The sequence below is a fragment of the Etheostoma cragini genome, chromosome 7 (assembly GCF_013103735.1).
Source record: "Etheostoma cragini isolate CJK2018 chromosome 7, CSU_Ecrag_1.0, whole genome shotgun sequence".
Classification (NCBI taxonomy): Eukaryota; Metazoa; Chordata; class Actinopteri; order Perciformes; family Percidae; genus Etheostoma; species Etheostoma cragini.
This window is the reverse complement of record NC_048413.1, coordinates 24991040-25015621: the sequence shown is the minus strand read 5'-3', so window position 1 is coordinate 25015621 and position 24582 is coordinate 24991040. Positions and strand designations below refer to the sequence as shown.

Sequence of the window (24582 nt, the reverse complement as noted above, 5' to 3'; positions counted from 1 at the left end):
AAAGCTCAGACTGATAACGAGGACATTAAGTGTGACGATGGCGCGAGAGCAGCTGTATTTTCAGACTTTGACACTGGGTTCTGCCGTTATCTGATGGTAGGCTATTTGATGCTATCATGTATTCCAGGGAGTCAGGCCGTCTCATCCTCCTGGGCGACGTAACGGATTTTACAAGGTGTTCATGGAACAATTATCACTAGGTACAAGCGCAAATTACACTGCTGGAGTTATCTTTATGATAACGTGGATGATATGGTGAGAAAAAACATGTGTGAGGCATCAACACTTGAAAATATTACAAGTAATCATTAATCCCACATTTACTTTGTGCAGTTTGACATCAGTTCACCACCTCCCCGTCTGCGTCGCAAATTCCCATCGGCTCCAAAATGTGCGTACGCATGGGTCAGAGTCTGCGTGGAGGACCTTGGTCACAACCTTTGTGTAGGAAATGGCGCACGCATCGTTTTCAAATCGTTTTGTGTGTACGCCACGATTATAAATGAGACCCCAGGTCTTTGCTGTGAAGGGTTTTCTAATTTCAGACATTGTGCCAGAGGGTGTGACAGAGAATATACACCACCCTTTCTAATCAAAGGAAAATTTAATGAAAGTGAAGTGAGGGCGACAAAGGAGATCGCAAAAAACGGATTCATGTCGAGAGGGCTAATGCTAGGGTGAAGGAGGTTAGAATCCTTGAGCTGATATTTGCTCATCTGCATAGAAGCTGTGTCCTGACATCCATTCACTGCCGGATTGTTAGCCATACGAGTATTTGTTGTCTGCGTATCAGCTTTAACTTTTGAGAGTTAGTCGCACCTGTGCCTGGCCGTCTGCTTCCTCAAACAACCTGGGACCTGCTCCTTCCCTCCAGCCAACTCGCTTCCACTCTCTGCCTCGTCATTTGGATTCCTCTGCCTTCACAGTCAAACTGTCAATAAATACTCACCTTAAAACCACTTACGTTTTCCTGGTCTTTTTCAAGGTTCTGTTTTAGTGAATCGTGACAATTTTCACCTTTTTTGATACTTCTGTCTTCGTTTTGGAAGAAGCGGGTAGAGCTATATATTTCTCTGGTGACGTATGTCGTTAAAGACAAAGAATGTCGTCCACTACGCAATCTCACAAAACCTAATGTTCACCTTCTTTACGTCAAATTTCTTCTCTTGAAATGTAAAATTATGTTGTAAATTTACACACAAAAAATAAGGACCTCTCCATTGACTCCCGTCCGTATTTGTTTTTCAGAGATAGGTTCCATGGACCAGAAGTAGAAAGGTTCTAGACTGATTTGGATATGATTACTCTGAAAATTACACCTTTCACAGCTTTCCTCAGATGATTGCTAGGTGACAGCAAATATGCGGTGTTTGGTGTTTTTTGCCCCAACGTCTCCTTCCAATGGCTATGTTTAGAGTCAAGGCTAGGGTTAACTGCCGGAAAGGCGACTGTGGAGACAAAAAACACCATCGAGCAACATACACAGCATGTATCTGCCCGTTCTATATAAATACACTGGACAAAGTTACAATTCTACCATTAGTCCAACAAAACAAATGGAAGAACTGCAAGTGCCTCGGAAAATACTTGTTTTCTTAAACTACTGGTGTTATGTATAGGGGAGGAAGAACAAAGCGCGGAGACAGGCAGGCAGGCGAGTTTAAAGTTGAGGATTTTTTCAACCAAAAACACAGGGTATACAAAAGGAATCCACATCTGCAAACACAAAGTCCAAAATCCAAATGTCCAAAATCCCCAAAAGACAGAACCAAAATACCAAATAAGAAGGAACAAAAACAAAGAAAAATACCCAAACCATAACACATGTGCCATTGTGGGGCTTTAAAAAAAATTATAGTACAACTTTTACACTTATAATACAAAAGGTGTGTCAATTAAATTTGGACTTTGAATGTCGCTTCCCATTAAACTCCACAAATAAACATTAAATGTTCTGAAAGGATTTAATTGCTCTTTCTTTGTGGGGTTCCTGGAACGCTGTGTGGTGTCTGAGCAGTGCTGGATGGTGTGTGGACAGGAATCCTGTCCACACACCATCAGTTTCTTGAAAATTAAAAGGTTTATTACATCAAAGAATTCCACATCAATACAAGCTCTGCAGAAGCTAGAAGAGTGTCACTGCCAATATAACACTGTTTCTTCTTTTTTGTTGCTGCTGTAAGTAGCTCCTTTAAATTTGTGTAATGCATTGTGGGATGACACGATTTATGATGATTTTTACCTCTTTTGATACTTCTGTCTTTGTCTTGGAAGAAGGTAAAGCTCAACAAGGAGACAGCCATATTTCTCTGGTGACCTATATTGTCCGAGACAAGAGAAAAACCTAATGTTGTTCAACTTCTTTGCGTCAAATTGTTTATCTCTTGACATGCAAAAGTTCTCTTTTAAATGTACACACATCATTTGTGAAATGCATGGCACAATTCAAACCAGGACCAAAAAATAATTATTATCTCTCCATTGACTCCCGTTCATATTTTTTTGGAAGATAGGTCCCATGGACCGGAAGTAGAAAGGCTTGACTTTGGCTCTTCCCACTGATTTGGCTATGATTCCTCTTAAAATTACTTCTTTCAAAGCTTACCTCAGACGGTTGCTAGGTGATAGCAACATATACGTCACGATGGTCGGACCCCGCACTGTTCTATCCACCTCGGATAAATAAAATGGACAAAGTTACAGTTCTTAGTCCTACAAAATAGTTGGAAGAGCTGTGAGTGCCTCGGAAAATACTTTTCTTCAACTGCACGTGCCATTCTGGGGCTTCCCCAAAAAAAAAGTTTACTTATAATGTGTCAAATAAATTGGGACTTTAGTGTAGATTGGAGAATATGGCATTTGTGGCAATATTTCATTTGACTTAACTTTACTAATAATGGGCTAATCTTATGGATCTCAATTTGTGCATGATTAGGTCCTCAGCATGTGTGTGTGTGTGTTTCAGGCCTGTGTGTACTGATTTCTAACAAAACAGAGTGTAAAAATTGTGATGTTAAAGCCCTTTTTTTTATATATACATTGTGCCTTTACATCTCATTAATTTCTAAATTTATATTCGAAAAATAAATGAACTTGATTTAACCTGAATGCAAAAACAATGGCTAGAACTTGGTCTGTGCAGAGTTACCATTTACCACCAAATTGTCATTGTGTAAATTTCCCCACTGGGGATTGATAAACAGCGTAAATTATAAAATCATAATTATAAATTAAACCTGTGGAAGAAGTCATTCAGCTCCTTCGCTCTCTCCATTGTCGCCTCTGTAGCTCTGGTCTTTGTGTTGTGACCTGTGATGGTCCTCACACCTTCCCAGACCTCCCTCATGTTGTTCTCCCTCAGCTTTTGCTCCACCTTTCTCTTGTAGTTGTCCTTAGCTTCTCTCACACAGTGTTTCACGTCCTGCTGTGCTGCCTTCAGGGCCTTCCTATCCCTGCTCCTGAAGACAGCCTTCTTCTTGTTGAGGATTAGCTTTGCATTAACTCATTTGGCAATGGCTTGAATGTAACGTACATTCATTAATATCGTTATTATAATATTGTTTAGGTGTAGTAGGTATGCAAGTAAGTTAGAATGCACACAGAGGAAGGTTATTATTAGACCCGATGTCCACCATGACCGAGGTCTAAAACAGCTTTAAAATATGAAATTATGAAGTGGAAAAAACGTTGATAAAAAAGACAAGACCACCAAAAAAAACCTGCATACTTACTAGGAGACTCAAATGACCAGAAAAAGACACAAAATTACTACAAACAGATGCAAAACAACTATAAATGAATTGCAAAACAATTAGAGGGATGCAAAATGAATACAAAGAGATGTAACAAGAGATGTAAAATTAGGTAGTAAAGTTAGCCAACTAAAAGTAAATGCAATCAATCACAAATCCATGCAAATAGACAAACATAAATACAAAACTACCACAAAAAGCAGCAAAATGTCTCCAAAGAGCCTCAAATAATCACAAAGACACACAAAATCACTAAGAAGAGATGTAAAATTACAAAAACTAGATGCAAAACCACCACAAAATGCAGCAAAACAATTAAAATGCCCATTGGGATGCTAAATTACTCCTCAGGGGCCTCTTACATGTCTGTGCCCAGGGGCCCATTGTCTCATCATCCATCCATTGTTCCCAAATATTGAGGAGAGTTGTTAAATATTGTTTGAGAAAATAACTGGACTTCCTTTTCATATTTCTGATGAATGATAACAATGAATCTGACAAAAATGACTTATGGATCCAACTGTGTAGCTGTATTTCTGTGTGTGAGAATAAAGTCGTCAAAAAAATCAAAACACCCATTACATTTTTTTTTTTTTTTAGGCAGACCATACAAGAGTGGATAGATGAATTTTTTTCACCTGTCTAATTATGTAATTCCCCCCAGATAATATTACATGTTAATAAACTATAATAATGTTCAGGTAAGAAAGTTGTGGTTCAAGGTTTGCCCTTAATGAAACATAATTAGGGGGGTTTGTGTGTGTGTGTGTGTGTGTGTGTGTGTGAGAGAGAGAAAAAGAGAAGGGGGGGCTGCCAGGTTAAGTCATAGGTGCACGGAGACGCCGGAGGAGAACCAGTGAGGCGCACACCGCCTCTGCCAAAGAAGTGGATGATTAGGAGAGCTCAGGTCACTTAGATCAAAACGCCAACAGCACCTGCGATGATGGCCGGGGATGCGCACAACCTCACCGAGCAGTGCGACTGGTTCAGCGAGGACAACCGAACAAACCGAGTAACCGAGAGACTGGATCCTGCCGGCTGCCTGTTTCTATCGATCCTGCCCTATAGTAAGGCAGTTTCAGCGCTCATGTGGATTTGTGTGTTAATGACTGTCTTGTCATTTCTGGTTAACGGGTTTACCCTGTTCGGGATTGGACGGTCCGAGGATCTCTCCTCGGAGACGCGCGTTTCTTTCTTTAAGAATCTGATTTTGAGCGACCTTTTGCAGACCGTCACCTTCGGTCCGCCGGTCATCTACTCACTATTCAAACAAAGGACGATTGAGTTCAACACCTGGTGTAACGCCCAGTACTTCGTGGGCACCGTGAGTATCTTCTCCAGCCTTCTCACCATCACGTGCATGGCACTGGAGCGCTACTTTTACGTGTGCCACGCCATCCACTACTTGGTCATCCTCACTCAGGTGCGCCTGCGGCTAGTCCTGAGCCTCATCTGGGTCTACTCTATCTCCGTCGGCACCATCAACTTGCTGTTGCTGCACACGGGGAGAGGGCAACGGAGTGAGCAGGTTACCAGTGGGCTAATGTGCGAGCCGGACGTGGTGGAGCAGCTCATGGGATTCCCCCGTGCCGCTGCTGTCTTTCGCAAACTTATGGGGGTCTTTACTCTGCTGCTGTGCCTGCTGGTCAACGCGTTCTCCTATTTAAGGATGTACAAGGATGCGCGTAACGCGATCATACCGTTCCACGCGGTCAACAACACGGCGCGTAAGACCGTGTTGTTCTACTGCAGCATGCTGTGCCTGCAGCTGCTCCCGCTGCTGCTCAAAGTGACCTCGGACGCGCTTTGGGAATTGGAGGGCACCGCAACTTTGATGGGACTGTCCTCTCACACGAAGCCGACACCCCCTGTTAAGGCAGCCGTGCTCCACGTGTGCCTGTTGGTAATGCTTTTAGTGCCGCCGTGCATCAACCCGCTGGTGTACGGGCTGAGGAACGTGGAGATGAGACATGCCATACTCAGCCTGTTCCGGTTGTGGAGGCAGAGAAGGGTCGCTGGAGCGCGGGGATTGGATGAGATGAGAGCTAGAAACATAATTGTTCTTCAGAACCGAGCCCAGGCGGGGTAGTCTCAATGGCAAACTGGGCATTTATCCTAAAGACACATTTTATGACCAGACACTGCAGCGAAAAAAAACGAGCTACCCATCAGAGGAAAGATGCCAAATGGCTGTCAACTCTTTTTACAAAATCAGTGGTGGAAGAAGTTTTCAGATCTTTAAACATGGGCCACTGATACGACACTGTAAAAACACTCTGTATTAGAAGTCCTGCAAAGTGACCTAAATAAAAAGTGTGTAAGTATCATCAGGAAAATGTACTCTTAAAAGTAAAAGTACTCAATGCAAAAACTGGAAACACTCAAAACTGTTTTGTGTAATCGGCTATTCATTTCAGCTGAACTTGTAACTGTTGTATTGTTTGGTAATTTGAAATAAAACATTGTATTTTAAAACTATATGTGTTTCATGTGCAAAAATCTGTACATTTATTAAGTGGCTAAAGCTGTCAGATTAATGTAGTGGAGCAAAAAAGTACAATATTTCTATCTGAAATGAAATCTGAAATTCCTTCGTGTCTCTCCCATGCTTCCTCGGTAGGACGGACTCAGACGCGAGGAACTGAGGCAAGTGGAGGAGCCGAGGATGCAATTTATGGAAATGGGATGCAGCTCAGGTGTGCCATCTCTCCTCCTGAGGACCCTGTCCCTGTCCCTGGCCCCGGCCCTGGTCCTGGCCCCGGCCCTGGCTGGCCCTGGTCCTGGCACTCTGGAACAAAAAGGGAACAACACAAAAGCATCAGACAATCACAGACGAACGCAGACAACCACAGGGTCTTCACAAGATGTTGAACCCTTGTGTTGTCTTCCCATCAAAATTGAAAGTCAACACTTTTTAATCCATGTTTTTAACTTTTCTTACGTTTTTGTCACGATTAACACTTTTTAAAAATGTTTTTTTTTGTCAATTGACGCTATAACACTAACCTATTAACTTTAGTTTTACAGCTATTTTTGGAATTTATGGTCAATAAACCTCAGGTATAGGAAATTATACCCAATGTTTGAGTTAGAAAAGCAGGAATTAGGAATTATTTAGACTAAAATTAAAGGAATGTACGTTGATAGATAATCACAGACTGGATTATGTCAACCTTTACTCAATACTATTTCAAAACCACTTCAATTCTTTTCTCCAAATGCTATAAAATTGGATAAGACGCCCCAAAATTAATGAAAGCAGAGATTTGTACTTGCCAAAGAGCGTTGTGTGGAATCAGTCATGTTATTTTGGAAAGTTAAAAAGAACACTGATATTGGAAAATTGGTCAATTTGACTAAAGGACAACATGAGAGTTAAATGTTTTATTACGAAAAATAAGGCTTGACCATAATAATCGAGCTAGCCTTGCTCTGTCCAATGGAGATTACAGATTAACACATTCTATTTAGTTTGTTTAATCTGTACACAAACAGACATGTAAAAAACTTGAGTCTTACGTAAAGTATGTAAAACCTTAAATTGTCATGTTACATTTATTTCTGTCTACGGATTAAACAAGTGGGTGTATTTTTTATTCCTGTATGGTGATGATGATGTAGGTTTTCTTTGTGTGTGTTTTATTGATTCCTTGTGGCGGTGAACCTTGTTTCTCTTATTGTGATTAAATGTTCAATTTTGAAATTGGAAAAGAGATTAGAAATTAGAAAGTTTAAAAAAAAATTCCTGCACAAGCGGGAATATAAAGATACAAAACAGACTTAGGAAACATCACATACAATCAAAACAATAATATCAATGACCATCACCACCTACAGAGTCATGATAGGAAAGACCTATTGATTCATCTGATGAACAATGATTACAACAGAGCCTGTAATTTCTTAGCAGACAGACGCTTTGATTCAGGTTGTCTTCCCTAACCCCAATAATACGGGCAGCTGACTGTTCCATGTGGATAACATTGAGAAATGTGAGAACCAAATAAGTAATAGAAAATTTAGCCGACCGAAACAATTCCTTCCTGATATCTCAAATTGTTAATTTAGAGGGATCATTCAAATTTAAGATGGGTGCAGATACAGAGCGATTATGGAAAACATGTCAGATAAACAGATACCTACTTCACTCCAAAAGTCAGCTACAGGCATCCACTCCCACAAAATGTGAACAAAGGTTCCATGAACCTGCAGAGAACATAAGGAACAAACGGAAATTAAGTACAATTTTCATGAAGTGCATTTTCCTACGGGTAGAGAACATTCTGTGCCCTTGCATCTCTTTTTAAAATGTATTTAATCTCAATTTATTTCCCACGACCAATGCTTTGGTAAGAAAAAGAAAAGGAGCGCTTCTTTTTGGTGGTGGTTGAAAAGAGGTTGACAAGATGCTCTTTGGTGCAGGGGTAATTCAATAGCATCAGAACAGGGTAAAAAACCAAGGCACTCATGTGGAAGAAAAAGTTTAAAAGCCTTTATTGATGTGGCTAATGTTTAGAAAATTAAAAAAAAATGTATATGAACTAACCCTGGCAAAGGCCTTCTTCAGGGCCACGTTCAGCCTTGACAAAACGTAGCAACATCTCAAAACAGAAAATAACCATTCAAAGATATGAAAGCTGTTATGTCACTTTACTTGAGCTCATTTAAACTACAATCACTCAACACTTCTCTTTTTTATTACTGTAAAGTCTTAAGTTAGCTGTAGCCTACTTTTCCCACTGTTTAGTTTGAGTAACGTTGTTTTAGACTAAATCAAGCTGTCAGCTAGCAGTTAGCAGTTATGCCCCAGAAATGAAATACAAACAGGAAATATATAGAGCAAAGACAGGAAGTGACATCGTACTCAAATCCATAGTGAAATGGAGAATGTATGACATCACAGCATATACTGCAGTTACAATAATTTAAACCCAAAATGCTAAATAATAGTGAACAAATAATTTAAAGCTTTAAGTGCGTACTTTTTTGATGTTAATGAATGTCTGTTACATTCAAGCAATTGCTAAATGAGTTGCACACAACTCTCTCTGTATTCTCAGTATGGCTATGTTCAGAAGATTGTGTCATTTGGTGACTTTCCCGCGCAGAAGCTTGAGTTTTAGATATGTAAATGACCGACAGCGGTGTTGTCATTACATAGAATTCCTCATGGGGGAGACAGAAACTACGCACCATAGCTTTAAAAATCTATAAAACGCACTGAGTAGAAAAACGAACTGCGGGCACCCAGATAGCTCAGTTGGTAGAGCGGGTGCCCATATATAGAGGTTTACACCTCGACGCAGCCGGCCAGGGTTCGGATCCGGCCTGCGTCCCTTTGCTGCGTGTCACTCCCCCCTCTCTCTCCCCTTTCATATCTTCAACTGTCCTGTCAATTAAAGGCCTAAAATGCCCAAAAAATAATCTTAAAACAAAACAAAAAACGAACTGTATACATGAACAATATCCAATAACAGAAACAAAGAGACACTTCAAAAGAAAGCAGAGTAATCAATGTCCTCATTTAGGTCTGTGTGTGCTGCTGTTTATTCTGACTTCTCACAACATTAGAGACGGAGAAAGAGTTGCCTTGGTCGGGGTCGGCCTCCGGCATAAACACTATGGTCAGTGGGCTCAGTGTGGCTTTCTGTGTTGCTCGGTCATCACACACTGTACACTGTTAAGTTGACTTCTTACTGTGTAATTAATTCAAACAGAAACACAGGAACAGGCCATCCTCAAACTTTCAAATTGCTTTATTGAAGGTCTTATTCTTGTTTTTGATGTTGTTACATCAGAAGAATTCAAAGGATATCCACAGTACTTCCTCTTCTATATGTTTTATGAGACATTGTAAAGTACAAAGCATCAAGTAACATCGTACTTCCCTTTGATTCCACTCATGCAAAAAAGGGAAATATTGCATTTCACTGCAAAATGTTGATACTGAATGTAATGCTGTACTGAATACTGTTAATAGTGTAGCTGGTGTGCAGAGACCTTGTTAGTTTGTTCAGAGACCTAAACCTCAGCAGCTGTTGAGTGGTGATTTGAAATCATAGTTAAAATTCTGAATTGACAGTCAGACAATGTGTAAACACAGAACATGTGATCCCGCGTGAGTTTGTCATAGCGTGATATCTCCTGCTGCCTCGCAAGGTAAAATCTTAAGCACCACATGAAAATCCCCACTGATACATTATGTAAAATGTGTGCAAAGATCCAGTAAAATATCACTATCAAAGATGAGTGATTTTAAGGTGCATCCTTAATCCAGTCTACATTACATTCTCAGAATAGCCGGCCAAACCACTCAAACAGGTTTAGTGCATTCCTGCAGGACGTTACTTCTGCTCCTGTATGACACGTTTGATTATGAACACTTTGTTCTTTGTTACTATCACCATATATTTTACTACATGACAATTGTTGCTTGGTAAACCAAGGGAAGCTTTGTTTTCTATTGCATTATTTATTTGCATACTGTAAAAGTACTATTTACCTAGGACTGATAACGCTAAAAATGTCAGAAAAGACTTCTGTATTTGTTATCGATGTGCGAATAGGAACAAGGAAGTCAACTTCTTTACAATGTCAGTAATAACTTTGTTAGTATCCCTATCTACATTGTAGTGTTTCAGAACTGTGGTATTAAAAAGAATGAGGAAGTCCCTGAGCAATCACAAAAAAGGGAACACACAGTCGCACAACAGGTACAGACTCACACAGACTCCTCCTTAGGATCAGAACACACCTGTCTTTGTAAGTTTTCTTTGGTTCATGATTTGCTCTCTTAAGTATCGATGGATCCTGCATTGCTCCTGAATCAGGTTGACAGTCCACCTGCTGCGGACTTTCCGTCTGGGATGTCAACTCATGGCTGCTCTGCAAACAGCCTGAAGTTTATCTGTGAGTTTAAGCCTGGGCCTGGTCCATCGAAGGCATCTGGGGAGAAGGAATACAATGGCAATGCGGATTGTGAGTCAGTGTCAGTCATCCTCCCTGCACAGTGCAGTGTGTACCAACTGCGGCTACGCATCTGCATGCAGGTAGGCAAACCCCTTTTGAATGGTCTATTGTTTAAAATTTGTTATCTTTTTTTGTTCTGTTTCTAAGGGTTTTAAGCATATATTTCAATATATAGACAATCATATCTGCACATTGCAACTGAGTTCATTCTAGAGCACTTCTATAGATAACTACTCAGCCTAAATGCTTAGCCTAATTATTTACTAAGGCACACAGGACTAGCACGATTGTTGCTTTATTTTACAGTTGAGGGCCAAAATATATTTCTGAGCACACTATGACCCACCCAGACCTCTCAGGTCATCTGAGACAGGTCTGCTTTCTGTCCCCAGAGTTAGAACTAAACAAGGGGAAGCAGTGCTCAGTTTCTATGCTCCTCATATCTGGAACAAACTCCCAGAAAACTGCAGATCTGCTGCAATTCTCAGTTCTTTTAAATCAAGGCTGAAGACCTTTCTTTTTGATGTTGCCTTTCTTTAAATGGTTATTTTCTTTAATGTTTAATTCATGTTTTTGAATTGTTTTTGTGTAAAGCACTTTGAATTGCTCTGTTGCTGAAATATTCTACACAAATAAATCTGCCTTGCCTTGCCTTTAAGCTATTTATAGTTTACGATATTGTCACGGCATAACCACAACCCTGGAAAAACTTAACACTGTCGTTAGGAGCTTCCAAAGTTTGGCTGCCCACGCACATGAAACTACAGAGCAAAACACTCGGTTTACCAGGCCACAAGTAGCATGATTGGGCTTACTTATCTTCCCTGTCTTGGAATTTCAGCCGACCTGCCCTTTTAGTCAGTTAATTGACAATTCATTTGTAGACATCCAAGACGAAAAAACATCAAAACAACTTGATAGGGAAAAACAGGACATTTTACCGTTTTCCATCCCAACACACAGAGGCACGTGTATCCGTTCTCTCAATTTTCTCGTAGCTGCTCACAATTGCCCCCTTTGTGTCCTCCCACAGCTCTTTAACCCAGGTACACCCACTGCCGTGGGTGTAGACTTACTTAGTTTAACTACATTATAAAGCTGCAGCAGTCAACATGCTTCCAAAATGTCTCTCTATGTCTTCAGGCACAAGACCAAAATTGCCATCCAGACCCACTTGCTGTATTGGACCCAGAGAAATACACTCTGCTGTATGCCAGGGGGGAAGACTGGTATGAAGCCTTCGATGACTGTCAGGTTATCAGGACGTTAGACATTCCGTGGTCATGTGATGACACTGGGCGTCTGTTGGCGCACATAGTGGTAAAACCGCTGATGGCAGTTGATTCAGAGGAGAAGAAGAAACAACAGCAGCGTCTAGCTTATCTGATTGGACACAACCTGGAGAAAGAACCGTCTGACAGACTTGGTGAGCTCACATTCACCCGAAGAACCCTGGCCTCTCCGAGAAGACAAGTGCTAAAGGATCGGGATAACGTGCTATATGCCACAGAGCCTTGGATAACAAGTGTCCCCATTCCAAATAACCTACAGGACCAGCTCAACAGGAAGCTACCTGTCACTCTCCATTTCATGAACAAGATCAGCTTCAGCATAGAGGTGGATTTTAGTGCAACACCAGATGTTCTCCTGACAGTGTTCAGAAGGGTGATGGTAGACCAGGGGCTTGATTATGACACTTCTGATTGTCTGGTGTTAAAAGTCTCAGGGAGGGAGGAGTTTTTATCCGGAAACTACCCCCTGAGCGATTTCCTCTGGGTTCGCCAGTGCTTGAAAACCATTCAAGACCTCCACCTCTCTGTGGTCCCTGTGTCACAGCTTGTTGATGAGACTGTCAAGTCTGTGGACTGGCCACTTGTTGATGGCTCCAGTGGCCAGTTTAGCTCCCACGATGATCTCCGGCTCGAAGGGAAGGATTTGGATGACATCTTCATGATATCCTTATGGGACTGCAACAGAAGATTGAGAGTGAAATTGCTCGGTTTTGACATCCCAAAGCTTCCAAGCAAATGCCCTCAGTCTGTTTATGTAAAAGCCTCCATACTTTATGGTAACAAGGTTCTCTCTTCAGTGTCCTCTCTTCCCAAGACCTTTGCAGATGAAGTGCTGTGGAATGAGTGGCTGGACTTTGATGTTCTCCTCAGTGATTTGCCACGTGGAGCCAAGCTGGGTTTCACCATTATTGCTAGTGAAGGTGACATCTCCCCAGTCACCAAAGACCTTCAGAAAGAGAAGGGGAAAGTCCTCTACTTTGTCAATCTTCTCTTGATTGATCACAGGTCAGGTTTTTTAAAAATAAATTTCAATACTATGATGTTTTTGTCTTGTCAGTGTTAAATATCAAAAAGCAATAACATGGTTACATTAAATTTACCTACAGTATATCCAAGAGCTAGAAATCAATAGTCGCTGGTGAAAATTATGTCAGGGGGGCCTGTGCCAAAAATTAAGTAGACCTTATGCCGATGCAAAAACCCAACTTGTAACACTGACATAATTGAATTGCATGTGCAGCATTGATCAATCACAAATTAACAACAAATCTTTTCCGATTGGGCACTTGTTCATCCCTGCAGGTCTGTCCTTAGCCAGGGCCCCTACACCTTATATATGTGGCCCTACCCTGACCTGGAAGAAGGGGCCATCACCTACCAGGCAGACAAGTTGTCTTCTGCTGCTAACCCAGACATAGCTGAGTCCATGGCCATCAGCTTCCTTCTTGATCGCTACAGCTTCCCGGTGGTTCTGCCAAATAGCTTCAGCTCTTCTGAATGCTCCGGCAGTCCTGCATCCAGGCGCACCATGACCAGAACTACTGCTTCCTCCCATGTCCCCTCATCCTCACCCTCTTCACCCTTCTCACCCACCTCACCCCTTTCCACCTCACCCAGCACAGATTCTTCCTCTCTGCGTGTGAAACCATCCCAGGACCCATTGACTGACACTGTAACTCTCAGATCTACAGTCACCAGAACCAAAAGGGCCGGACTCACAAGGTTCCGGGAGGAGAGCATCCGCTACGCCTCAAATCTACCACATTACCTGCGCAATGTTGATTGGATGAACCGCAGAGTAGTTGAGGATGTCCACTGGCTACTGGAAAACTGGGATCCTGCAGAACTGGATGTAACATTGGCCCTGGAACTAATAGGCATGGACTTTCCTGATTTAATGGTTAGAAGACTGGCAGTTCAGAAATTGGAGAGCCTGTCCAATGATGATATATTGAAGTATCTGCTGCAGCTGGTGCAGGTATGTGTTTGTATGTAAATTAATGTGGTGTGTGTCCTGACCAATATTATGCAATCAAGCGCAAAAAAACAGCACACTTTAGTAGTATGGATTCATATCCACACCTATTGTTCCTAAATAAAACATAAAATTCAAACAGTAAACACATAAACTAATAAATTGTGATACAATTTATGAAATTATTAAAAATTCAATCATTCAGATCAAAAATGTTTAACCATAACTGGATTACCAACGGGGCAAAGAAGCACCAACCCTAGACCCTGGGGACCCCAAAACCGCAGGTTCACTGTGTTTCAGCAGATTTTGGATAGCCCTATCTATAAACCTGTCAAGCTTTCCATCAAGCACATATGCAATTTTAAATTGAATTTCTTCGCCATTTTTAAAACAACAAGTCTTTAAAATCAGACATGCTTTTCATTTCTAGCCAGTTACCTTTGATTTTGACAGCTGCAATTGCAATAGATTTGATCATGTACTGCATCTGTGTTTTATAATTGTTAATAATTATATATATATATATATATATATATATATATATATATATATATATATATATATATATATATATATATATATATATATATATATATATTATATTATATTATATAAAAGCTATAATAATAAAAGCTAGCTTGTTATGCTAAGTTATCTCTTTCTCCAGATTACTTTTTAAGGTCAGCCAAAGCGTCAGAAAGTATCAGGTGGTATCAGGTCTTGCAATGTAATGAATTGCTTCACGACACTGCACACACAAGCCCATTCAGGAACGAGCTAAAAAGATAGCGATGGAGTTTTCATGGCTGAGCCAGAAAAAAAAGAAGCAGAAAGCTAGAGAAAGAGACCTGCGCAAGGAATCAGACCCAAGTAAACATGGGAGCTGCCATATATCCATTCCAAAGCTGTTTAGAGAAACATGCAAACAAAAAGCAAGAAAACAGCGACAAAACGGCCAAATCTGCATGGCGCCCCTTTAAAAGTTTGAACACATTCAAATAGATGTGAACCATTTTCACGTTATATTGAAGAAGCTTTAGACTGGTATCATTCTGTACAGTTTATCTCTATCTTATTTATTCATACAGACCCTCAAAGTGGAATCTTACCATGACAGTTTCCTCGCTCGGTTCCTCATCCGAAGCGCTCTGCGGGTGAGTCATGCAGCATCAGAATATACGGTGTACATAACAAATATTAGCTACCTTTTTACGAGTAGTATGTAAGAATGTTGTACATCCTTTGTAATTTTTCTTGCCATTTTCCTGCATTTAAAGAACGTTCTAAAGAAATTGTTCACTGCGTGTTAATTATTTTTGGTTAAGGGGTCAGATTTTCAGTTTCACACAGCTGGGTAGGACTAAAGAAATTCTTATTTTGCACAATGAATCACATATTTGAGGGGCTTTTTGCACACACATAACTCATCCGTTTTTTTGGACAAAATTGCTCAGTAGCACCTTACACCCCAGAAAATTGTGGGTGTAGCCTAAACTTAACAGGAACTCAGCTATTTTAAATTAACTGTGCAATTTCAACTCATTTGGATTTAGTGTAACTTTCTCTGTTCTTACACAAGTATAGGACTTCACTAAACCTGCATAAAGCCAAGTTAACATTATCACTGTGGTTTTAGCAGAAAGAAAAATTGTCTTAGTGAGAATCTCACTATAACAGTGAATACTATTTGCAGCCTGTCTCACTGCAGTAAAATGTGAACTGCAGTTATATCTGTTTCTGCTCTCTGACTCACATAACCTTAAAGGAGAATTCCGGTTGATTTCAAATTGTAGCTCTGTTGTTTGTAAATTTGGAGTGTTGTCAGTAGAGAGAAAAAAGAAAACAATCGGTGCGTTCTACACCGTGTTATCCTTCTGCTAGTGTTAGCACCCAAAAGGCCTGAACAGGGCAAGTTTTAAACGTGTTTTTAGCCTCTAAACATGTTCAAAATGTGACTAAAAGTGCCTACACATGTGCAGTGACTTTTTCAGAGTGAACACAGTGAATCTGACTGATGTAGATGTGAAAGAAATGCAAGTTGTGCTAAATCAGCTGTGTTTACAGGTGTTGAGACGGCAGTTAAATTGCTTAGGGCTGCTGCCCTTCGACGTCTACGATCTACAACACAGAAAAGAGATACAAACATATTTTAAAAAATAAGCACATACTTATTTTTTAAAAGTGCTGTAGTACAACTAGCAAGAGAAATGTTACAATTGAAGTACGTTTGGAGACACTACCTTATTTAATCATTAAACGGATGGCCTTCATATTGTTTAAATAGTTTGTAGACGGTCCCTAAGCACTCTGTCTCAACACCAGAACCAAACAGAGCTGAATTAGCACAACTTTTAGGCATTTCTTTCACATCTACTGCAGTCAGATTCACTGAGTTCACTCGGAAGAATCCACTTCACATGGGTAGGCACTTTTAATGACATTTTGAACATGTTTAGAGGATAAAAACACAAGTTAAAACGTGCCCTGTTCAAGCCTTTTGGGTACTAACACTAGCAGGAGGATAAAACGGTGTAGGCCGCACCGATTGTGTATTGACCATGCTTCTCCTTTAACTCACCTGTGGACATGCAGATAATGATTATAAAGTCTATGAACTTCCCTCACATTCTTTGTGTTCTGCTTCACAGAGCAAGAGAATTGGCCACTTCTTCTTCTGGTATGTCCGCAGTGAGGTGGCAGGGTGTCTGTACTTCCGCCAGCGCATGGCTGTGATTCTGGAGGCTTATCTTCTGGGCTGTGGTCAGGCCATGCTTGACAGCTTCACCCAGCAAGTTCGGGCTGTGGAGGCCCTACAGGAGGTTGCTATAAGGATTAAAAATCTCTACCCCGACAAGACCGACCTTACTCCTACAGGTCAGACACATCTAAGATAGACATTAGTTTTATTTATACAGAATGATAGAATAAAGCCAAAATCCATCCATCCATGTCTTGCAACTTCCAGACAAGTTGCTCCTTCATGGCCGATTCATAAGACGTCTGTGAATTAATCTTGGGAGTGAACTGTTGTCCCTGACAACACAGTTTCCAGGTTCACACACCACGATAACGTGGCAATTCTAGGAGGGGTAAAATTGACTATTAAGCTGCTGTCTTAGCCAGGATCCCGTACAAAAGAAATATTCAACTTCAACAGGGTTCCTGGCAACTAGTTCAATGACGATGACACTCCACCCCTGCAATTTAGGATATGGCAATCAATGCAACAGTTCTGAAGTAATGTCACTTACAGTAAATGTCGACCTGCTGGGGGCATTAGAGGAAAAAGTCAGAGCATTACCAAAGTCATTAGAAAACATTATCTTGGGACATTAAATGTCTGAAAATATTTCACATTAATCCATCTATCTATCTATCTATCTATCTATCTATCTATCTATCTATCTATCTATCTATCTATCTATCTATCTATCTACCTATCTATCTATCTATCTATCTATCTATCTATCTATCTATCTATCTATCTATCTATCTATCTATCTATCTATATATCACCATTTTTCTCACTAATTATATTTACAAAGGTGCTACTGACATGAAATGTTCCAGATGTTGGTAACAACCCAAGTAATCCATACATACAAAGAAACCAAAACAAATAAGTTCAGAAATTAAGTTATGAGTAATAATGTGAAATGACACAAGGAAAAAGTATTGATAAAATTAAGAAAGGGAGGTGCAAAAATGCATTGAAAGCCAAGACAACAGCTGAAAACTATCAGTGATCAAAAAGCAATCCAGCTCCCCGTCAGTGCAAATTAGCTGGTTCAGTCCCAAATGATAGCCTACAAAAAGCTCTCACACAAGACACATCTTCTGACGAGTGAAATTAAAGCGCTGTGTTAAGACATTCCCAACCTAATTGTTGCAAAATATAATGATGGCATTGGTCATATGTGCCTTTCTTAGCTTCTGAATGTTCCAGTGAGCACTGTTGGGGCCATAATATGGTAGTGGAAAGACAATCATTTCACCATAAATTTGCCTGGATCAGGTGCTCCTCGCCAAGATTTCTGACAGAAGAGTGAACAGAATAATCTGTACAGTTGGCCAAGAGCCAAGGACCAATTGTGGAGAGCTTCAAAAAGACCTGCAATTAGCAGGTACTGATGTCTCAAAGAAAACAATAAGTAATGCACTCCACCGCCATGGCCTGTGTACACGCTCACCATGAAAGACTCCATTGCTGAAAAAACAGCATGTTGAAGCTTGTTTAAAGTTTATTGCACAACATTTGGAAAAGCCAGTGAAATACTGGGAGAATATATTGGGGTCAGACGAAAACAAAATTGAACTGTTTGAATGCCATAATACACATGAATGGACAAATTTACTGAGACATTCTTGACAAAAATCTGCGGCCATCTACCAGCATGACGAAGATGAAAGGAGCGTGGACAGTTCAGCACGACAATGATCCCAAACACAGCCAAGGCAACTCTGAATTGGGTTCAAAGAAAGAAAATAAAACTGCTGGAATGGCCCAGCCCATCACCTGACTTAAATCCCTTTGAAAATCTATGGAAAGAACTGAAGATCAAGATTTATAGAAGAGGCCCACTGAACTTTCAAGATTTGAAGACTGTTTATGTGGAAGATCCAAAATCACACCAGAGCAACGCATGCGACTATTTTCCCCATACAGGAGGCATCTTGAAGCTGTCATTACCAACAAAGGTTTTTGCACAAAGTATTAAATAAATATCAGTAAGTCTGTTCAATACCTTTTTCCTGTGTTATTTCACATTATCACACATAACTACATTTCTTTTTGGTTTCTTTGTATGTATGGATTATTTGGGTTGTTACCAACATCTGGTGAAAATGTCATGTCAACAGCACCTTTGGAAATATATTAACCAAGAGAAATTAGGATGTGTTCAGTACTTATTCCCCCACTGTATCTATCTTTTCTCCAAGTGCGAAATTCGGTTTGCAGTGTGTTGACATCAATCATCATGAGTCATAAAACATCTGATAGGTGTTAAGAAATATCAGTTTTGGCACTGCCATCCGTCAGCCATGCTGCATCGGCTACTTTACAGGGAGCAGTTGGTGACAGAAACCTGTGTGCTCAGCAGGTTGGTGATATAAGACCCAAAGGCTAATCACAAAGGACCACCACTAGTAAAACAATCCCATGAAAAGTGTGGAACTGTGTAATGTGTGTGTCCGTCCCTCAGTTTGACCTTTTCTGAATTCTCATCCCTGTCTGTGGCTCTCAGCTATGACCATTTTAAAACAAGTCAAAAATAAGCTTTCATCATCACTTCCTAAAACAACTGGGCACGGTAGTTTTTGAGGACTATTTTCAGCAGAGTGGTGTATGAGGTATTAGGTATGTTTAAGAACTTGATCCAAGAGTGTTCGTAAATGTTAATGAGCTATGGGAAAGCAGCAACTCTCCGGGAGGAAGTGCAAAAGCTTCAGTGCTTTTTTGTCACAATAAAACAAGTGAAAGCTGGAAGTTTAGATGAACACCCTTTGGCTAATGGCACCACATATGGATCTCTCCTCTATATACACCAAGAAATCCAATTCATAATGATATGTGGTAATGTGGGTAGTTTGGTGTCTTTCACATATACTACATGTGTTATTTTTATTACTATACATGTCTGATATTAAAATAATATTTTTTTTGTTTTGCACGTTTCACTTTATCCTAAAAGAAGCAGTTTGGTGCATCATTGTGTCTTTGTGTTTCTGTTGTTTAGCTCATCTCAGGCTTCAAGAGCTTCTCAGAAATTGTAATCTGCCAAATGAATTCCTGCTGCCCTTTGACCCGCGCATCAAAGCTGGAAGAATCCTGGTAAGCCTGGCTAATGATGTTTGTGTGTGTGCATATTTTGAGTGTTTTGCTATCAGATGAGTGTTGAATTTCTTCTGGCAGGTTAAATCTTCCGTGTGTGAATTTTTAAACCTCCATTAATGTTAATATGTTATCAGGGTCAGTGCAACAAGCTGTAAACACATCATTGACAGTACAAAGCCTATATGTCTTACATGTTAGCAAACATGTTCCCTATTAGTGTGTCAAGTAACATGGAGCCATATTAGCATTCATTTGAATAATAGAAAGCTGAACATAATGTGGAAAGAAGCTTTAGCAGCACATTGGGCAAGGTTATATATATCTGAAGAGAAATCATTCATTACAACATCTCTCTCCTTTCTTTCTACTAAGTTTATTGTCCCCTGTCTCTCCTGCTTCTCACTTTTCCATCCTTCTCCATTTTCTTCCTCCTGCCCAGTCTTAAGTGCAATTATGTGCACTTTCTGGCATCAGTTTCATCTTCTGTCAGCAGGCCACTCCAGCCACTCTGATCTGTCACAATGTGACGTGCTTGCTTGGTTGAAGTGGCCTTGAAATCCAGACCTAAATTCAAAAGATTAAGGGTCTGGCCTTGAGTATTGAAAGCTGCCCATATTGAGGGACGGCACCAAGCGTGCATTTGAAAATCGTAATGTACTCAATTAAATAACATTACGACCAATCACAACAACACGTGGGGTGATGTGTCCAGAGCCCCACACGCTTATCTACCAGCTGAGCAAACTGGTTGATTAAACTGTCGTCATCTGTTTACCTCGCCTCTGGCCCGCCTACATCAGATACACCGATGTGATTGGTGCAGCTCAGCTCCAAGGGTATAGTTAGTTAGCAGCATTACGCATTGCAAGGATAACTCGCTGAGCAAATGCAAAGTGTGCTCTTACAAAAACTCTGGATTTCCAGGCTAGGGTTGAGTAATTTTGGTATTTTCCAACCCAGACCCTATTTTCCCTATTTTTTTTTTTACATATACAAACATCTTTAAAATTGTTCCAGGGTTGAGCAATAATCTGTACTGTACTCTAATGCTAGTGGTAAAACAAGCAGTTTGTACTGCCCTATCCAATAATTACTTGATTGTTGACAGTCTGACAGTGAATGCTGCAGCCTGTCTGTATGCACACTAAGATGGATAGATGTTAGAAGAAAGACACTTTTAAATTTGCTAATCAAATAAGAATAATACTCAAACTTATAGTACTGATGCTGCCGTTTTAAGGCTATGGTCCACATCATCCCTTCACTGAAAACCTATGAACTGTCAAGCTCGACAAAAACATGTCAATTCTTTATGTTTCCCTCTCGTCCAGCTGGACAAATCCAAGGTGATGGCCTCGAAAAAGAAGCCGCTGTGGCTGGAGTTCTCTCCCATGCCGTCGCCCACCCCCGTCACACCGGTGGGAATAATCTTCAAACAGGGGGATGACCTCAGACAGGACATGCTGATCATTCAGGTCAAAGGGAATTTTTTGGGTTGTTGTGGAAATATATTTTAACTTTGGATAAAGTGACACCTGACTCTGTGTATCTTGCTGTTTAGACGTTGGTGGTGATGGACTCTATCTGGCAGGAGAAATCTCTGGACCTCAACCTGGTTCCGTATGGCTGCATCTCCACAGGACACAACATAGGTCACTGGGCAATTTATTATCCATTTATTCAGTAGTCTAAGCTGTTTAAGGCAAGGATTTCTCTATTTATCATTCCATAAATCATACCATTAACAGCCATAAAAAAACGTTTGAACATGACTAGAATTAGCATTATATAACATTTTAGAGGGGTTTACATTTCGTAAAATGCATCACTACCTAATTCTAGGTAATTGTGATGTGTTGTATGCGTGGATTGTCTCCAGGATTGTTTTGTTGGGCCGCAACCAATCAAGTCAGACAGATTTTGATTGGTGGAGCATCTTTTGTTAGTCATTACAGAATGGATAACGATACTGGATCATAATTTTGGGATAAAGATAAACAAAGTTAGCAGGAACAAGTGTGCTTTTGCAAAACACTTTTGAACACTCTTCCTTTAACACAGATAATTTCCAGCACCGAGTATACAAACTGGGTGTCCTATGGAAATTGACAGAGAACCTCACAGTGAATCTCAAGTTCCTCAACAGGCATGATTGAGATCGTGAGGGATGCAGTAACCATCGCTGCAGTCCAGAGGAACCACGGAGGAACGACCGGAGCCTTCAGAAACGATGCTCTGTATGAGTGGCTCAAGTCCAAAAGTCCCCTCCAGGAAGTAGTAAGTAAAACAGAAAACAGACAAGATTCAAAGCCAGGTTTTAGACAAGAGCCAAATGAACTTGCAATATTACATTATAAACGCATTTCATGCCACATTACCAATTATGTTATTGCACTGCTTTGATCTTATTTGACTACAGCACTACAACACTTCAGAGAGATTTGTGAAGTCCTGTGCTGGTTATTGTGTGGCCACCTATGTATTGGGCATAGGAGATCGACACAATGACAACATCATGATCACAGACCAAGGTATGTACCACAAACGTTTGGTTAACGCCACACTAGCTGCAGTTGTGCAAATGTAAACACTCCAAATAACGTACATCTCCTTGAGGGAACAACCGAAGGGTAAAAAGGGGAATGGACAGAGTGGATGGAAAGAACTTAAATGCTTTTGTATCTCCTGGGCCTCTCAGGGAACCTGTTTCACATCGACTTTGGTCACATCCTGGGTAACACGAAGCACTTCCTGGTCTGGAACAGGGAGCGTGTACCATTCGTCCTCACACCTGACTTCCTGTATGTCATGGGCAGAGAGAAAGGGAGCAACAGCCTCTACTTTCAGCGCTTCAGGGTGAGAATACAGTGTGTGTGTGTGTGTGTGTGTGTGTGTGTGTAGGTGTGGTTGTGTTTGTGTTTGTTTGTGTATTATTATACTAATACTTTAATTTAAAGATAAGACTGAAGTTGTTTTATATTTCCTATTGTCAGTTTATCCTCTGAAAGGAAAAAATCCAACGTTAATGTGTCTGTCAATGTTTTCCAGCTTTCCTACCCAGTCTGTTGCTCATAGCCTCAATCCAATTGGTTCCTTTTGAAGGCATACATTTACAACTTTATATCAAGTCATATAGTAAGATTAGTAAGGCTAAATAATTTCCTAAAACAGCTGGGGACTGGGCGCCCAGGTAGCTTATTTGGTAGAATGCAAACCCATGTATAAAATTTTATTCCTCAACACAGAGGCCATTTTTGGAATATTTCATTTTCAAATTTTTCAGGTTTTATGTAACAGAACAGGACAGAAAAAGGCAAAACAAAACACAATCAACAACTAAACAACAGAGCTGCAAGGAAAATGAAGATATATGCGCGTCTTGGATGGATGTCATATTGCTGCTATCTACATGGCCAGATGTTATAGCGAAACAAGTTGCAATACAGTCAAGAGCACATCTCTACAGAAAAGAATCACATGTTTTTCAGATAGTCAATGAATAGTCCCCAGATGCTCAGAGAGCGGTTTCGTGTTTTAGAGTTTTGCATGCGTATCCTTTCCATCTGGATGATCCCAGTCATCTTGTTAAGCCATTTTTAAAAGCAGGGAGGAGAGGGGGACTTCCAGTCCAGAAGAATCATTTTCTTTGCGGCAATCATGCCAAGCATTAGTGCTTGTTATATCTCAGGCGGGTACCTGAGTGCCTTCTCTGAGCACCCAAAGAGCGCCACCTCTGGGTCAGGGGCGGGGTCCAAGTTAAAGACCTTACTAAACCACCAAAACTTATGCAATCGAGGACATAAAAGATTATCTTTAAAACAAAAATAAAAATGGCTGGGCACTGTAGTTTTCATCAAAGACTCCTAAAACAGGATTGTTAACTGCATTTGTGGTGGACTATTTTTAGCGGCAGACTAATACAAGTTTGGTGTATATAGGATTGACTCAAAACAAAATACAGTGTGTGTGTTCCTGGTAATTATGTGTTTTTTGGCCACCAATGCTCTATGCCACAGAAGAATCTTAACACCCCTAAAAAAAGTTATTTTTGCTGAAATTTAATGTTTTTTCCGTCCACCTGGCTACGGTGATGCACAGGTGTACTCAAGGTCCCTGTACTTTTTTTTTTACTGTTTTGAAAGGTCAATGAATACATACATACAAGTTCTATGCATACATGTCTTGTTTTCCTTTGGTGTCAGCCAATAAAGACCATGCGTCTTGGTCTTTTAAAGATTATTCTATCATCTATCTGATTAAATAATGGGTTTGCATAAGTACATGGACAAGTGAAAACACTCTGCATTCTGTATGTGTAAATGTACTGTAGACAACTGCAGATATAGTTTCTTATTCCATAATATCTTTTGTCTTTTTTTCTCTTGTTTATCCCACCTGCCCATGTCAGGACACTTGCACCCAGGCATACCTCTTGCTGCGCTCGCACTCTCATCTGCTGATCACTCTTTTCTCCCTCATGCTGCTGACGGGCATCCCAGAGCTGAGCACTGCAGAGGACATGCGCTACCTGCGGGAGGCGCTCCAGGAGCAACAGGGCGAGGCAGAGGCCAAAGAGCATTTCCTCCAGCAAATCGCTGAGTGTGAGAAGATGAGCTGGACTGTTCAGACCAACTGGTGGATTCACATGTGGGCAGGCATCAAGTAGACTGTTGGTGATTATGCAACAATGGAACCCCCATTGTTTTGCGATTCCTACTCTGTTATCTGCTGGCTTGACAGTTGATTCTAAAAGCA

General features: G+C 40.6%; 2 protein-coding genes across 2 annotated transcripts; both read left to right on the top strand.

Annotated features, from left to right (window-relative positions):
* The first annotated feature begins 4695 nt into the window (after positions 1-4695).
* LOC117948223 (olfactory receptor 14A16) lies at positions 4696-5841 on the top strand. Its single transcript, XM_034877771.1, has one exon. It carries the CDS (start codon positions 4696-4698, stop codon positions 5839-5841), a length of 1146 nt encoding a protein of 381 aa, XP_034733662.1.
* A 4570-nt stretch (positions 5842-10411) lies between these two features.
* Positions 10412-24582, top strand: si:rp71-17i16.5 (phosphatidylinositol 4,5-bisphosphate 3-kinase catalytic subunit gamma isoform). Its single transcript, XM_034875690.1, has 12 exons — positions 10412-10801; positions 11865-13018; positions 13316-13991; positions 15080-15145; positions 16640-16865; positions 19730-19824; positions 21159-21302; positions 21389-21479; positions 21974-22104; positions 22247-22358; positions 22526-22683; positions 24236-24582. Exons 1-12 carry the CDS (start codon positions 10556-10558, stop codon positions 24491-24493), a joined length of 3357 nt encoding a protein of 1118 aa, XP_034731581.1. The 5' UTR covers positions 10412-10555; the 3' UTR covers positions 24494-24582.

Excerpts from the sequence above, each read along its gene's own strand:
- si:rp71-17i16.5 (XM_034875690.1), top strand. The coding sequence starts at position 10,556 with ATGGATCCTGCATTGCTCCTGAATCAGGTTGACAGTCCACCTGCTGCG. Across the intron at positions 21,303-21,388 it reads AGGACATGCTGATCATTCAG|ACGTTGGTGGTGATGGACTC; the intron begins GTCAAAGGGAAT and ends CTTGCTGTTTAG. Across the intron at positions 21,480-21,973 it reads CTCCACAGGACACAACATAG|GCATGATTGAGATCGTGAGG; the intron begins GTCACTGGGCAA and ends GTTCCTCAACAG.
- LOC117948223 (XM_034877771.1), top strand. The coding sequence starts at position 4,696 with ATGGCCGGGGATGCGCACAACCTCACCGAGCAGTGCGACTGGTTCAGC.